Source organism: Neltuma alba, unplaced genomic scaffold (assembly GCF_004799145.2).
Source record: "Neltuma alba isolate B1F8T4 unplaced genomic scaffold, ASM479914v2 tig00011850_pilon, whole genome shotgun sequence".
Lineage (NCBI taxonomy): Eukaryota > Viridiplantae > Streptophyta > Magnoliopsida > Fabales > Fabaceae > Neltuma > Neltuma alba.
Genome location: NW_021636455.1, coordinates 592,503 through 608,362, shown reverse-complemented (window position 1 = coordinate 608,362; position 15,860 = coordinate 592,503). Strand labels below are relative to the sequence as shown.

The window sequence follows — 15,860 nt, the reverse complement described above, 5'->3', positions numbered from 1 at the left end:
AGATAAGATCTAATTCTCAGTAACGACTGAAATTCCAATCTATACAAACAAACCATATATGATAAACAAAAATCCGTTTACATGTGTGTGTATATTTGTGTATGGAAACCAAAAATTTATACATTCAACTCAATTTCACTTTTAATTCAACAATATGCCAATAACAATTTTCTAATATATCCAAAAATAATGCAATATGCATTCCTCTTTATATCATCGTCTACTCTTATATCTCTGGTTAGAGCCATAAGCTAACATATAGTCTAATAGAAACTAATTCATTTTACTGGATTACACTAATCTCACTAAAACTGGAGATATATCTGGCTAAAGATATAGAGCTTGAGTTTGGACTATAGCTCCTCTCTTTTGTAAATAAAATAAGAAGGTGTCACACGTTCTATAACTCCAATGAATTCCCGGTCAAAGAAAAACATGAAAGAAGAGGCTCTGACAAGTGTCATCCATTGTGTATCGAGTGATGGCATACCACGTAGTAATTTTATATCCATGCAAATCTCATATGCAAATAATGTTACATCAGAAGTATGTCCTTAAATATATTATTAAAAATAAGATAGCAATAAAATTTCTATATCAATAACTATCAATATATTTAAATATTGATTATAATTAATAGCAATAAATCTTAACAAATTAAAGTAGCATATTAAAATATTTATTTGAAAAGTTATATTACATACATATATTTCAATATTGTATAATAAAAAGGAAAAATCACAAAAAAAAGACCTTGAAATTTAAAAAACACAGATAAAGACCCGTCACAACTTCACTATGGGTTTTGACAACTTCATGAGATATTATTATTGTCAAAAGCGATATTGAAGTTGTCACTGGTCTCTATCTGCGTTTTTCAAATTTCAGGATCTTTAATTACGATTTTCCCTAATAAAAATTAGTAAATCCACAATATAATTATATACAATTCATATATACATGAAAGAATTTTCAAAGTTACCTGTTACTCTTTATCTCACAAATATTCACATAATGGTTACTCCAAAATTCTCAAAAGTCTACAAAATTGTATATAAATATTTATTAACATATAACAAAGCTCTTCTAAAATTCTAAGGCTACCCTCTAAACTAAAATTACAAAAAATATTTATAATACATACAATATTATTTTGGAAATAAAATTTTCATACGAGACTATTTAAATTTAATAACTTAAATAAATATATTTTTATTACCCAAAATCTAAATATTTTATATTAAGATTCTCAATTTACAATTTTTCAAGCCTTCAAAAATTATTTCAATAATAGATCTTTAATTTATTCAATATTCGAACCAATTAAAACCTTAATAATATATTAAATAATTCAAATAAATTATTTAACTTAAATTTAATCAGTAAAAACATTCTATATGTATTTGAACAACAAATTTTTCAACTAAAATTTGAATTTAAAATTCTCAAAACAATCATTAAACAAATATAAACCAATTAAAATTCCTTAATAATGTATCTTTAAATTTTTACAGTCATATATTGTTAAAACTTTATATTTACTCCATACCCAAATACTCCCTCCGTTCCTTATTATAAGAGACACTTGATGCTTATGCCATGTTCCTATATATAAGAGACACTTACAAGTTGTCTCTACTTTTTTGTGTTGATTTACTATTTTACCCATATTTATTATCTCCAACTCACACTCTCTCTCCTTCCCACTTCTCTTTCTTTTAATAATTTAATTGTTCTCTCTCCTTATTAATGAGGGCATTTTTGGAAAAAAATTATACTTTTTATACATTAATTGTTCTTAACTAACTTTAATTATTTTTTTGATCAACGTATTTCGGTTATTTGTCTCTTATAATAAGAAACGGAGGGAGTAGTAAATTTTTTTAAACTAATAATATAAAGCTATAAATATATAAAAAAATATTCATAAAAGATTTTACAAAAAGAAGTATTTTTATACCTAAATAATCTTTAAAGTTTGTATTACTTTTCAAAATGTTAACACTTTTGCTTCTCCTCACACTCTCTCTTCCCGTGCCTTGCCCTCTCTTTCTACCTCCCGCTCTGTCTTTCTCTTCTACGTTCACTTCCTCTGGCTTAAAAAAATTATTGGGATGAGAGTATTTAATACCTCCATGTTTAATTCCTTCTACTATTCCTTCGTATTTTTTCCACTTCCATCCATTCCTTCCCTTTTTTTCTTTCTTCATTTAATACTCCTTTCCCAAAATTGTTCCACCTTAATTACCTTTCTTTACCACCCCCACCCACCTTGCCACCGTCGGTGGAAAGGCGGGGTGGGTTTTTTTGTATATAAAATAACGATAAAATATTATTTTAATTATTTTTTAAAAAATATAGTATGTTACATGATTGGCCTTCCCATCACGAGTATTCCTTTCGCGTCACAGGAGCCGGTCCACAGCAGCACACTACTTTGACTATAACGTTGACCCAGAGGTCAACTAACAAAAATCCAATGCAACTATGCAAATGGAATTCCACATAAACCTACCACATTTGGTTGTCTGGAACAGTGGAAGGAAGACATATGGATCAAGTTCAAATTCCAATTCAAGGTGCTGAAGCAGAAAACTGGAGTGAAAGATCCAATCATCAGTTTCAGATCCTGAAAGCACACCAATTCTTTCTTACTCACTGTAAAAATCCACCTCCACAACCAAAGTTCCTTTGGGAGAAAAACACCCAGCTCTTATTTGAACTGAAAGGGGCTGTTCAAAATGGAAATATACAAAGGTTTGTTGACATTCTGGAGCAGGTATGTCTGGAGAAGAAGGTACTTTTGTCTACCATATTTGATCAAGCGATGCCAGCAGGTGATTCACTGCTTCATGAGGCTGCCTATTTCGGAAGAGAAGACATTGTAGAACTGATTGGCCTACACTTTCCCCAACTTCTCACCCACAGGGACATGAAGCTAGGTGATACTCCACTTCATGTTGCGTGTAGAGCAAAGAGCTCACAAGTTATCAGCATCGTTCTCTCCCTGTGTAGTGTACATGCACAAAGATCGGTATCTTCAATGGAGATGGTTAATGGAGATGAACATATCATAACAAGATTGGCCAATAAATATGGAAATACTGCTTTGCATGAGGCTGTTTGTAAGAAGAATGTTGATGGGGTCAAACTTCTCTTCACTGCAGATAGATATGTGGCCTATTATTTGAACAAGTCAAGTCAGTCCCCTTTGTATTTGGCAGTCCTGAACGGAAATAAGGAAATAATAGATGTTCTGTTGGAAGCTCCATTTCCGGGTGACAAGCTCCTCTCAAATTGCCAGGGAATTTCTCCTCTGCATGCTGCCATTGACACAAAGAATGGAGGTACATCTATTTACTTTCTTTACTCTGTTATCTGAAAAATAGGTTTCCTGTCTTTATCCACTCCCTCTTGATCGTATGGTAGCACTGTGCATCGTTTCTACAAATATAGAGGTAGAATTCTGCTTTAGCTATAGGTTATATGACTGTCCTTCAAGACTATGAAATCTGAAGCATTTTAGTCAGCAGTGTTATAAGTGCCATTAACATCAGTCAATCTTGGATGTACAATTCAGGATTTTCAAGTTTGGGTTCAATTAATTATAAAGCTAATGCTATCATTTGAATGCGCTTAGTAATCTTTTTGTCATGAATTAACTTTAGATTAGGAATTTCTTTGGCAAAGACACAGGCAAGTTATCAGATTCATCTGACTGTGCAACAGTGAAACTAGAAGTAAACTATTCTGAAAAATCCTATTGAGTACTGACATTAGAGACTGGTGTTTTCTCACTTTAACGTGAGACTCAAGAGACATCCCTCAGACAAATTTTCAATTATACTTTCAAAACAACATTTTCACTGATTGCAGATTTGATAAAGGAAATAGCAACAAAAAAAACAGAGCTAATGTATTTACGAGACGAAAATGGAGGAACTCCTTTACATTATGCAGCTTCTACTGGTTACGTTGAAGGCGTTCGTATCCTGCTAAACAAATCTCCTCTGAGTGCATTAGAACAGAATGCAAAGGGCCATCTTCCTATTCACCTTGCCTGCAAATGGGGTCATCTTAAGGTAGTCAGGGAATTTCTTGGACGAGAATGCGCCGATGATTCTAGATTATTGCTCAATCGTAAAGGTCAAAATGTTCTTCACGTTGCAGCAAAGAACGGACGACATGATTTGGTGAAATATCTATTGAGGAACTGCAGAAGAATTGATATAAACGAGAAAGATCAAAAGGGAAATACCCCATTGCATTTGGCTTCAGAAAACTCTTTCCCCAACATCCTTTTCTCTCTGACACGGGATAAGAGGGTTGATGTAAATCTCATCAACTATAAAGGTTTGACAGCACTTGATACACTTCTGTTAGAAATGTATCGTGAAACACCAATTTCACTAATACAGGTAATGTTAGATAATTATAACTAACTTTTGTTTCTATAGATTCAGGACTTGTATGTACACATGTTCTAATATTCTCACATTTTTTATGAACATGTAGTTCCTGTCCAAAGCCATATTTGATTCTGTAGATGCACCTATAAGTGACAAGGCAAGAAGTATGATTCGTGAACGAAGAAAAGCACCAAAACTGAAATGGATAAAGCAGGGAGCAAACACACTGATGCTGGTGGCTATTTTGATAGTAACAGTGACATTTTCAGCTGGGTTCACTGTGCCCGGCAGCGTTCACAGTTCTGAGGATACTGATAAGGGGATGGCAGTGTTGGTTAAGAGAGCAATGTTCAAGACATTTGTGATTTTCAACACAGGAGCCATGTACTGTTCTACACTTGGATCACTGCTTCTGATGTGGGCACAGTTTGGTGACTTTTATTTAGCGAGAAGTGCATTTTTCTGCGCGTTTCATATGGTGGGTTTAGCTCTGGTGACGATGAGTTTAGCGTTCGCCGCAGCAGTACGTCTGGTTGTGACCAATGTGTCATGGCTTGCTGAACTTGTAACGTCTATTGGAGTCATCTTCTTTTCCTGCATCTTAGGTCATTACGTTTCGGCTATTTTCCTGCTAGGACTCCACGGTGGTGTACTCCGCCGCCAAGTGAGCGATGTTTTTATAAGGATTTTCATTTTGGTGTATGAAAGAACTCCCAAGATAATGTCTAGGTTCGAAATTTAAGTGTATTTCAAAATGGATTATTGAGCTTCTCTGCTCTATTTCCAGACTAATCAACACAAACACTTGCATATATCGAGTTTTCTTCCTCAGAACTCACAAGAGATCCAAGGTTAATGTTGTATGCGTTACTAGCTACTGCGAGCACATCTGCACAGAAATAGCTCTATCATTCTTATTGCTATGGTGGATATGAGAACTGATGTTTTAGATTATATATTTTCGCTGAAGAGTGATGGCTGTCGAGATGATAAGAAGTCATAAGCATCTCGGGAGAATGAGGAGATTGCGATTCATATCTGACCAAGACTAACAGAAACAAAAAGAATACATCCTTCAATTTTACGGCGAAAGAGAAACATACCAACGACAGGGCAGGAAGGAGATGGCGATGTAGAAGTCATTGTTGTCACTCGTCTGAACCAATGATCGAACAAGTTACTGCAGTCTGCAGGCTGTTGGCGTCGAATGGAGAAGCTTGAAAGCACGGCGTGGTCGACCGTCCCACCGGGGTTGAAACGGTGCGCATTAGCGGCCTTGGTTGTCCATTAGCATCATATTTGGAATGGAGAATTATCGTTGAAAGTAAGGAGTCCTTTTGCCTTTTGCCAGCTAAAAAGGAAAGAGTCCCATGTTCTTGCGACATAAGGACTACCAGGCAAGACAGTTATTCAGGAAAAATACCACACTGAATGACCAGGGATGAGAGAATTGGTTAAAAAAAAAAAATCAGGTAATTTTGCTGAATGACCAAAATATACCTAGAGAATTTGACTCCTCCCTTGGGACAAAAAGGCGACCGCTCGGCGACATTGATTGGATAATTATTTGTGAAAATCCAATATACTTTTATTTCGAGTTTCGCTTTTTTGTGCTTCTGAATTATGCATTTACAACACAGTACAAGATCTTTGCCCCTCCAAGGAGCTGGATATTTTGGGCCTTTGTTTCGTATGGTTCAGGAACAATGCAAGTTTTCTTCACTCTCCTCTTGCCCGGTCCTCATTCTCTCTTACATTTTTGCTTCTTCTATTATTTTTTGTAAAAAGAAAAACGTAGAGTTTCTTATGAGACAGCGATGATTCGGAATTTGGGATTGGAGCACGGAGGAGCTAAACCATTGCAACTTTATCAGTTTTTATCATTTTCCCCAAGTTCGTTTCCGAACTTCAATATACTTCAATTGTGACGGACTTTTGCAGAAATCAGAACACCAAATGATATCAAAATACGATTCTAAGAGCAATTTAAGTTTACCAATGGAAATAAGAGGCAGTAAATAACTTTTGCTTTTTTCTATTCTTTTTTTCTTTCATGTTTTGGAGATCGCAACGATACACAAATTATATAATGCTAATCAACCGTAACCAGACACAACCCCAACCAAAACCTTATTCCAAACCTAGTTTGTCCTATCTGAAATGGACCAATAGGTTTCCTTTCCCATACTCTTACCACCCCATCATCAGAATAGAAATCCTACGAAGTTCAGAAACCTATCATTCTCCCACAAAAAGAAACAATCAAGCCGAGCGGTCAGCGTCCCTTTTTCTCGCAATCTAATGTCCCGGTCAGCTCAGTACCTGTAGTGAGCAGGCTTGTATGGACCCTCAATGGGCACGCTGATGTAGTCAGCCTGATCTTTCGAGAGCTTAGTAAGCTTAGCTCCAAGCTTGCCAAGATGAAGAGCAGCAACCTTCTCATCCAGGTGCTTAGGCAAGACATAAACCTTCTTCTCATACTTGCCAGTTGCCTTCTCCTTCCACAACTCAAGCTGAGCAATGACTTGGTTGGTGAAGGAGCAGGACATCACAAAGCTAGGGTGCCCTGTGGCACAACCCAAGTTCATCAAACGACCCTCCGCCAATACAATGACGCCTTTGTTAGTGTCAGGGAAGACCCATCTGTCAGTTTGAGGTTTAATGGTGATACGCTTCACACCAGGGTATGTCTCAAGCCCTAGCATATCAATTTCGTTGTCGAAGTGGCCGATATTGCAAACAATAGCATTGTTCTTCATTTTCCTCATGTCAGAAACCATGATAATGTCTTTGTTTCCAGTGGTAGTAACGAAGATGTCAGCCTCGGAAACAACATCATCCAGGGTCAGAACTTGTAAACCTTCCATGAGAGCTTGAAGGGCACAAATGGGATCAATCTCTGTCACAATCACACGAGCTCCAGCCTGCTTCAAGGAAGAAGCACAACCCTTACCAACATCTCCATACCCACATACAACAGCAACCTTCCCAGCAATCATGACATCAGTGGCTCTCATCAATCCATCAGGAAGAGAGTGGCGGCAACCATACAAGTTATCAAACTGTCATCAGGAAGATTCAATCAACCAATTAGTTGAAACGGAAAATGACAAGCATGAAGCAAATTATATTGGGAACTGGATACAACAAGCCCATAGAATCAATAGTAACCCAATGGTAAACATTCAAGCCCATCTCGTTTTCATGAATCTCTTCGAAAGAACTTAATCATTGTTAACTTGCAAATTACAAAGCCTAGCAACAAATACATGACAAAAAGCCAGTTACATATAAAAATATCCATTGACTTTATACATTTCACAAACTATTTTTACCGTAAATATCAAACACATTGTCTTATAGATTCGAGATTTAATCGGTCAACTGTATATTGCTTTCCCGCCAGTTTATCATACTGTTAATACCTAACTTCTGCTATGCCTAAGAAACCTCAGCAAATTGTCAACCGCAAATGGATGCATACAAGCCCCAGATGTCAGAATAGATATGATCTCCTAACAACAAATGAATACAGTTATGCAATGCATAAGGCCTAGACATCGTTAGGTCCGAATAACCAGAATGTATATTGATATAGCGAGAACGAAATCCCAGATATAAAATCATATGCATCAGAATCAAGGAAAAGGATCTAGAAGAGCTCACCTTGCTCTTCGTGACAGAGTCGTTGACATTGATGGCAGGGAACAACAACGTGCCATTAGCCTGCATCTGGTACAGCCTCTTGACACCAGTGGTGGTCTCCTCCGACACACCGACGAGTCTCTGCTTCATTTTGTGGTACCTCTTGGGGTCAGTCTTCAACCCATCCCTGATGATGGTGAGAACAATCTGAAACTCGGCATTGTCCGTAGAAGCCGGATCTGGCAGCTGGCCGGTCTTCTCGTAGGCCTCTTCGGCCTTAACACCCTCATGGATCAAAAGAGTAGCGTCACCGCCATCATCGACAAGGAGATCCGGCCCACCGCCCGGACCCCAGTCGAGGGAACGCTCAGTGCACCACCAGTACTCCTGAAGCGTCTCCCCTTTCCAGGCGAAGACGGACGCGCTGTCGCGGGCAATAGCGGCGGCGGCGTGGTCCTGAGTGGAGAAAATGTTGCAGGAACACCAACGGACTTCGGCACCGAGAGCGGTGAGGGTCTCAATGAGGACGGCGGTCTGAATGGTCATGTGAAGAGAACCGGTGATTCTGGCGCCCTTGAAGGGTTGGGAAGGGCCGAATTCAGTACGGCAGGCCATGAGGCCGGGCATTTCGACCTCGGCGAGATCAATCTCGAGGCGACCGAAATCGGCCTGAGACAGGTCCCTGACCTTGTACTCGCGGCCACCGGTGGTTTTGTCAACCAGCAGAGACATGGCTGCGCAGAGAAAGGAATGGGAAGTGAGAAAAGGGAGGGAACGGAATATGTCAGCGTCCCGAGAGGAGAGGAGGAAGTGAGGGGGGCTCAGAGCAAGGAGAACGGGGAGAGCGAGCAGGGTATAAATAAGGTTCGAAGGGTTGGAATTGGACGGACGGTGGAGATCCCTTGATGCGCTTTCCAGGTAAGAAATTAGGTGTGCGGAATGATAATAATGGTTATTATTAATAAAGGAAAGAGGTCGGATGCTATAACTGGGTAAGAAGATCCTTGGTTTTTGGCAGAGAAGGTGCTCTTAAGAAATGGGAGGCCTTTTAGCTTGCGAAAGTATACACACGTCGTGTGTGCGCTCATTGTGCTATTTATTCGCATTTAAGTTTGTAGTTTTACCGTTGTCAAATGAGATCTGTGCTTCACGGGAACTATTTGGGTCAAATTAATGTGGTAAATAGCCTCCAGAAAATTAGGGACGGAGTCAGGAAGCCGAAAGGGAGATGTATTGCGAAGCCGAGACCTGCGCGCAGAGCCACGATAGTATAGCTCTTTTTTTTTCCCCCCCAATTATGAAGCTTTTACAAGTAAGTAATATATTAAAATGTCATTTACTTAATGGTAGTAGGTGATATGATGCTTAGCGTCAACACCTGAAGCCTGAAATGAGAAGAACGAGTGTGATGGGGACGGGGGGTTGGTGAGCTTGTGATTAGTAAATGCACAGACGTGGAAGCAACCCCCGGATGACCTCGTCACGTCATTATATAAATGAGTTTTTATAATTAAAATTAGAAGAAGTATTACATATAAGGAGAATTATAGTAAAATCTCAATAAAAAAATAACTACTAATAAATCTGAATGACGAGTTATAAATTATATTTTTTATTTTAAGACTTGTTATTATAGACTGTTTAAATTGTTATTAAGATTTTTTAATAATTATATTTGTTTTTTAAGACTTTGAGATATACCCTAAATAAAAGTCTAATATAAAATCTGAAGCAAATATAGAAAGTTAACTATAGGGGGGGAGAAAAGATTAACGATGGATGGATGGCGGGGCCTGCTCATGTGATGCAATTTGCAGTTTGCAATTTGCAACTATATATGCAAAAGAACCCACCGACACGACACCAACGCCCGGGATATGAGAATATAGCAGCAATGGCATGAAAAGAAAAATGGATGGGAAGAGGACTCACAAAACAAGGGGCTCTCGGGAAGAGAGGAGGACACACACACACACACCCACCATAAAAGGAGCCAATGCTGGGGGGATTATTCAGAGATCTAGATCTGAGGTCGAGGAGTTTAGTGGTGGTGACAGAATGCGCAAGTGATAAAGTGATGAAATCATAAATGAGAACACACGCCAAATTCGACTGCACATTATCATATGAATATTGGTGATGTTTTGATTTGATGCTCCGTCCGCTTTTTCGTAATTATATAATAAGGACGTCTAGCATATTATGCTTCATAACATAACATATTTTATCTGAGAAACATTAATTTTGTTAACATAATATTACTAAATGAATTAGTTCATTAAATTCCTATAACTAATGATTTTTATTGAGAGTAGTTTTGATATATTTCGTAAAAAAATAAGTCATTTAATTAAGTTCGTTAATTTATGTAAAATTCTGCACATGGTTGGCCACTGTAGGCAGGTGAAGTTGGCGGAGGGAGTGAGTAGAATATGTAATAATTCAATTGACGCAAGAGGATTCAGTGATGGCATGGCATTAAGGCAGAGATGCCAAACCGAAGCCGATCGAAGAGAGGAAAGAGTATAGTTAGTAATGAGTTGGTCCACACATGCATATATGATATAAAAAGGGACGGCTTCCATATACGTTGCCCTCCTCACCTACTCCCATTCCATATCATATCAAATGGATTGGCCTTCGCAAATCGCAATGGTTACTGCTAATCTTCCTTCACTCACGGCTACCTGGCCGCATGTTTCTTTTGTTCCCATGGTTTGGGTTAATTAAGCACCAAAATTGAAGGGGGCCACGCAGTGGTTGGGAGCCTCCAAATATTGGTTTTGCGCTTCCTCAGCTAAGAGTAGGCCACCCAACCCTTAGCCTTCCTTATTATGTGTCCACGTCAATTTCCATACATACGCTTTGGGTCCACAGAGGGAAATGAAACGAATAAAAACGGAGATAGTGAAGCAGTTCGAGTGACAGGTACGTGGGATTTGGAGAGCCAGGGGCGGAAGGGGGAAGGCACTGGTGGGATTCTGGGGTTGGTGGGGGTGAATTGACTGTGATGCCCCCACCAACTCCCCCAGTGTTTTCGAGTGTTGAATAATTCCCCACCAAACATGGCCTAACGCACCACCAGATCTTACAGCGACGCCATCTCATCCCTGCTTCCCTTGCACCCTCTCGTTCTCTCTTTAATTGCATTTTTATTTACAGCGACGACGTTGCATGATTTAAATTATCAGCGCCAGCGTGCCTATTTTATATTAGTATTTGAATTGAATTCTCATCACTATATTCACAGTCAGATATATATTTACTAATAAATCATTCGACCTGTTTCATAAATTCGTGAAATTATTAGCTATACTGTCTTTCGAATTATTTGTGAATAGAACTTTTGTTACGATATTTATAATTTGCAGATATTAATGTCTTGATATTGATCATGATAAGTTCCATTAAGAACGCTGCAAAAGGGTGTTTGGAAGTAGCCAAAAGTACTTTTCAGAACACATTTTCGTAAAACGAAGCAAATTTCTCTATTATTTACTTCATATACTGTAAAAACACTTTTAAAATTATAGTTTAGTTTCTATCAAATACCTTTTTAGATTATGAGCATAATAAGAGAGTGGCAGGGGAGAAACATATATATATCAAGAACTCGTAGCAGCGATGTGCAATATAATGCCAGGGAAAATACATTTATTGACATGCATGCACGTCGTTTGACTAGCCATTTTAAAAAGGGTAGAATTTTACTGCCAGTCGACTATAATTTCGTCAGCATTTATATATTACATATTGAAAACTCGACTGCACCTTTATTTAATCACACGGTCGTATATAAAGCATCTGATCTCCCTCATGAGCATTTAAAAAAACAAATTCATCCGTCATGTGACAATTTTCATACTGTCATATCTATCGTGTAAATTATGAATATAAGAATTCATTTTAAAAAAAGTTATCAATAAAAACTGCAACAAAAATCATATGAAGTGGCATAACAAGGAAGCAATATATGTATATATAAATATGATAATATCGTCTAATAAGAAAACGAATCTAATTAAATCCAAATAACAGAAAAATGTTGAGCAGCATTATATGTACGTAGTCAACAAAGACCGCGCGCACAACTTTGTCTTTGTGTGTTTTTAATTAATGGGTTATTGTTGTTGAAGGGCGTCATTACCTACCCCCGATCGAATGCCCAGAACCAGGAACGATGACGCTTTCTAGTTTTCACATAATGACCTCATGCCTGCAGCAACGACTTCCAACCCCATGTTTTAATTTGTTGGCAGCTTTGCAACTTTATTGTCTAATATAATCCTTTCTATGTGTTGTGATTTTGTTTTGGGTGCCACACCAGTGTGTGCTTCATCGCCCCTGCCCATCAAAACTCGTATCATGTTCAAAATTGTTACATGTTTATCAATTTCCCCGAAATTCCACTTCATGGGTGTTTATTATCGGTCATCCAAATACTTGCGTTTTTAACCATTACATGTGTAAAATCATTATATTCACAACAACATCATTCAGCGCGTACCGGTATATTACAGTACAGACATGTTAATTGATATTCACGTATATTATCATCATCATCATTATTGACAAAACAACATATTGATAATTAGGAGTACATGCGAATAAGCATGACCATGAAATCGCTACTCCGATGCGGCACCCTGCCTAAAAGTTTGATAATTTCACCCGCAATAAAAAAAAAAATCTTATCGCAGAAGGCTAAAACCGTAAATTTGTGTGGGCTGGCACTCCTTAATAAGCGCCAGATCCGCCACCACATCACTCGTGCCTACCTCCTCTCCATCAACGCTTTGCTTTCCCCTCTCCGCATTCTCGTTCTATTTCCCCCTCTCCGGCCATGGATCCCGTTCCAGTTTGGGGAAACACGCCTCTCAAAGCTGTTGACCCTGAAATCCATGACCTTATTGAGAAGGAGAAGCGCCGTCAATGCCGCGGCATCGAGCTCATTGCATCTGAAAATTTCACTTCTTTCGCCGTCATAGAGGCCCTCGGCAGTGCTCTCACCAACAAGTACTCCGAAGGCATGCCCGGAAACCGTTACTACGGTGGCAACGAGTACATCGACCAAATCGAGAATCTCTGCAGGTCCCGTGCTCTCGAGGCCTTCCACGTCGATCCCGCCAATTGGGGCGTCAATGTTCAGCCGTACTCCGGTTCCCCGGCGAATTTCGCCGCCTACACGGCCGTCCTTCAACCCCACGATCGCATCATGGGGTTGGATCTGCCCTCTGGCGGTCATTTGACGCATGGGTACTACACTGCCGGGGGGAAGAAGATCTCTGCAACCTCCATTTATTTCGAGAGCTTGCCTTACAAAGTGAATTCAAGTACTGGATACCTGGACTACGACAAGCTGGAGGAGAAGGCCTTGGACTTCCGGCCCAAGTTGATCATTTGCGGTGGAAGTGCATACCCCCGGGACTGGGATTATGCGAGGTTCAGGGCGATTGCGGATAAGTGTGGTGCACTCTTGCTCTGTGATATGGCCCACATCAGTGGTCTTGTTGCTGCCCAGGTCAGGCTTTTCTTTCAGTGTTATCTCCCCCCCCCCCCCCCAAAATTATCTGTGTTGAGCTCTGATTAACCCTTGTATTACTCGACTCTGTTTGTTTGTTTCTGTTGTTTGCCTAACTTTTTATCGCTGGTGGCCGAACAAGAAATTACATGCTGGTGTGATTCTGATTTGCATCGCTTCTGCGAAGGAGCTCTCTACTTTAAATCTTGCTTTGTTTTTACTTTTTATTGCCTTGTTTCATTGCTTGTTGAAAGAAAAGAGAATAAAACAAAAGACGAAAGTGATGGTGCCGATCTACGCTCTTAAATATGCATAGAGCAAACTTTTTATTCGATCTGTACTTCTTGATCTATTCATTACATGAATGTGTGCCTGTTAAATTGATACCGGATGTGCATATGATTAGTTGCCCTTTTAATAGCATTTTGATAACCAGTGGACAGTTTCATACTCTTGTTACTATGCTGGTGCAATTATATTGGAGATACGGCGACCAATTGAACATTTCATTTATTTATTGAATCTTTGCTTCAGAAGTATCTTTGATCAATTATACAAATCTGGAAATTTGTGGTCTCACGGTCTCAGTGATTACTTCTCTTTTGTTACAGGAAGCTAATAACCCTTTTGAGTACTGTGACTTGGTCACGACAACAACCCACAAGAGCTTGAGGGGTCCTAGGGCGGGTATGATCTTTTACAGGAAAGGACCAAAACCACCCAAGAAGGGCCAGCCTGAGGGTGCGGTTTATGACTTTGAAGACAAGATCAATTTTGCTGTCTTCCCCTCCCTCCAGGGCGGTCCTCACAATCACCAGATTGGTGCTCTTGCTGTTGCCCTGAAACAAGCCATGTCACCTGGGTTCAAGGCCTATGCCAAACAAGTTAAGGCCAATGCAGTTGCTCTTGGAAATTTCTTGATGGGCAAGGGATACAAGCTTGTCACTGAAGGAACTGAGAATCATCTTGTCTTGTGGGATCTCAGGCCTCTTGGTTTGACCGGTAACAAATCGTTTCCTCACTAAAGTAGCCAAATCACTCGGTAAAAGTGGTTATCTATTTGTTAATGCAATTTTCGTAACCAATTTATATACTTGCAGGCAACAAGGTGGAGAAACTTTGTGACCTTTGTAACATTACCGTGAACAAAAATGCTGTTTTTGGTGACAGCAGTGCTTTGGCTCCTGGAGGAGTACGCATTGGTGAGAATACTTATATGAACTTGAATTTACAATTGATAATCTGAGACCATTCTATACCGATGGAAGGAAGATGCATACTTGGAAAACTATGTTATGATTATTGTTTGAGGAACTTGATTGAGTTTGTGTTTCTAAGTACTTCACGTGAGATGTGTCAATTATACCCAAGCTTTCACACAGGCCTGATAAAGCACCTCATAAAATTACATAACGTCTTTCACTAGAAAAGCCAGTGTTGGAAGTAATTTAATGGCAAACCCATTTTATTTGTTACTGATGGTTTTGGTGGAAGAGTGCTTATGCCATGGGATTGCCAAACCAAACTATAAAGATACGACAGTGTCTGTGGATGGATGATGTTAATGGCTTTCATGTATTGTGTGCCTGCATTATAAATGAGATATTGATGGAAGGGTCGGTTTACAGGTGCCCCAGCCATGACTTCAAGAGGGTTGGTTGAGAAGGACTTTGAACAGATTGGAGAGTTCCTTCACCGTGCAGTGACTCTGACACTGAAGATCCAGAACGAACATGGCAAACTTCTGAAGGACTTCAACAAGGGCTTGATAGACAACAAGGATATTGAAGCCCTCAAGGCTGATGTGGAGAAGTTTGCAGCCTCATTTGACATGCCCGGCTTCCTAGTTTCTGAGATGAAGTACAAGGATTAGGTTTCAGTTTTAGTCATACAACTATTTTCACCCTTTTTTGGGTTCCATATGCGTTGACTGAATGTTCTTTTCAATTCATTTAAGTTTCAAGTCTCTGTTTTGTAAGCCTGATATCATATTGCCTGAAGAAGAATAATAAAATATTAAATTTAATGTAAAATTTTGTTGGAAATTTCAAAAACTAGTTTTTTTACCGCCTGCAAATATAGCTTTTAGCAAGAACGATTATTTTAGTGTACTCATTTGTTCGTAATGAATAAAAGTAATCGTTCAATATTGTCTGGGATCAGTTTTGTTGTAGCTTGTCTGTGAATGGTACCTAGTTGACCTTCCCAGATTCGCTGTGGCTTTGTCTCTGGTTCCACAGAGGACCGATACTTTACAAAGCACGTGTACTTCAAAAAAATAAACA

At 39.0% G+C, this 15,860-nt stretch overlaps 3 protein-coding genes across 3 annotated transcripts; 2 read left to right on the top strand and 1 right to left on the bottom strand.

The window, feature by feature from the left end:
- Positions 1-2,331: 2,331 nt before the first annotated feature.
- LOC114718540 (protein ACCELERATED CELL DEATH 6-like) lies at positions 2,332-5,221 on the top strand. The gene is made up of 3 exons (XM_028903894.1): positions 2,332-3,347; positions 3,877-4,418; positions 4,516-5,221. The coding sequence occupies exons 1-3, from the start codon at positions 2,552-2,554 to the stop codon at positions 5,149-5,151; spliced, it is 1,974 nt and encodes a 657-aa protein (XP_028759727.1). The 5' UTR covers positions 2,332-2,551; the 3' UTR covers positions 5,152-5,221.
- Positions 5,222-6,414: 1,193 nt separating this feature from the next.
- LOC114718526 (adenosylhomocysteinase) lies at positions 6,415-8,866 on the bottom strand. Its single transcript, XM_028903872.1, has 2 exons — positions 8,076-8,866; positions 6,415-7,471 (listed from the first exon to the last, which is right to left on the bottom strand). Exons 1-2 carry the CDS (start codon positions 8,784-8,786, stop codon positions 6,725-6,727), a joined length of 1,458 nt encoding a protein of 485 aa, XP_028759705.1. The 5' UTR covers positions 8,787-8,866; the 3' UTR covers positions 6,415-6,724.
- A 3,956-nt stretch (positions 8,867-12,822) lies between these two features.
- LOC114718511 (serine hydroxymethyltransferase 4) lies at positions 12,823-15,623 on the top strand. Its single transcript, XM_028903852.1, has 4 exons — positions 12,823-13,575; positions 14,187-14,577; positions 14,676-14,777; positions 15,204-15,623. The coding sequence occupies exons 1-4, from the start codon at positions 12,898-12,900 to the stop codon at positions 15,446-15,448; spliced, it is 1,416 nt and encodes a 471-aa protein (XP_028759685.1). The 5' UTR covers positions 12,823-12,897; the 3' UTR covers positions 15,449-15,623.
- Positions 15,624-15,860: the final 237 nt, after the last annotated feature.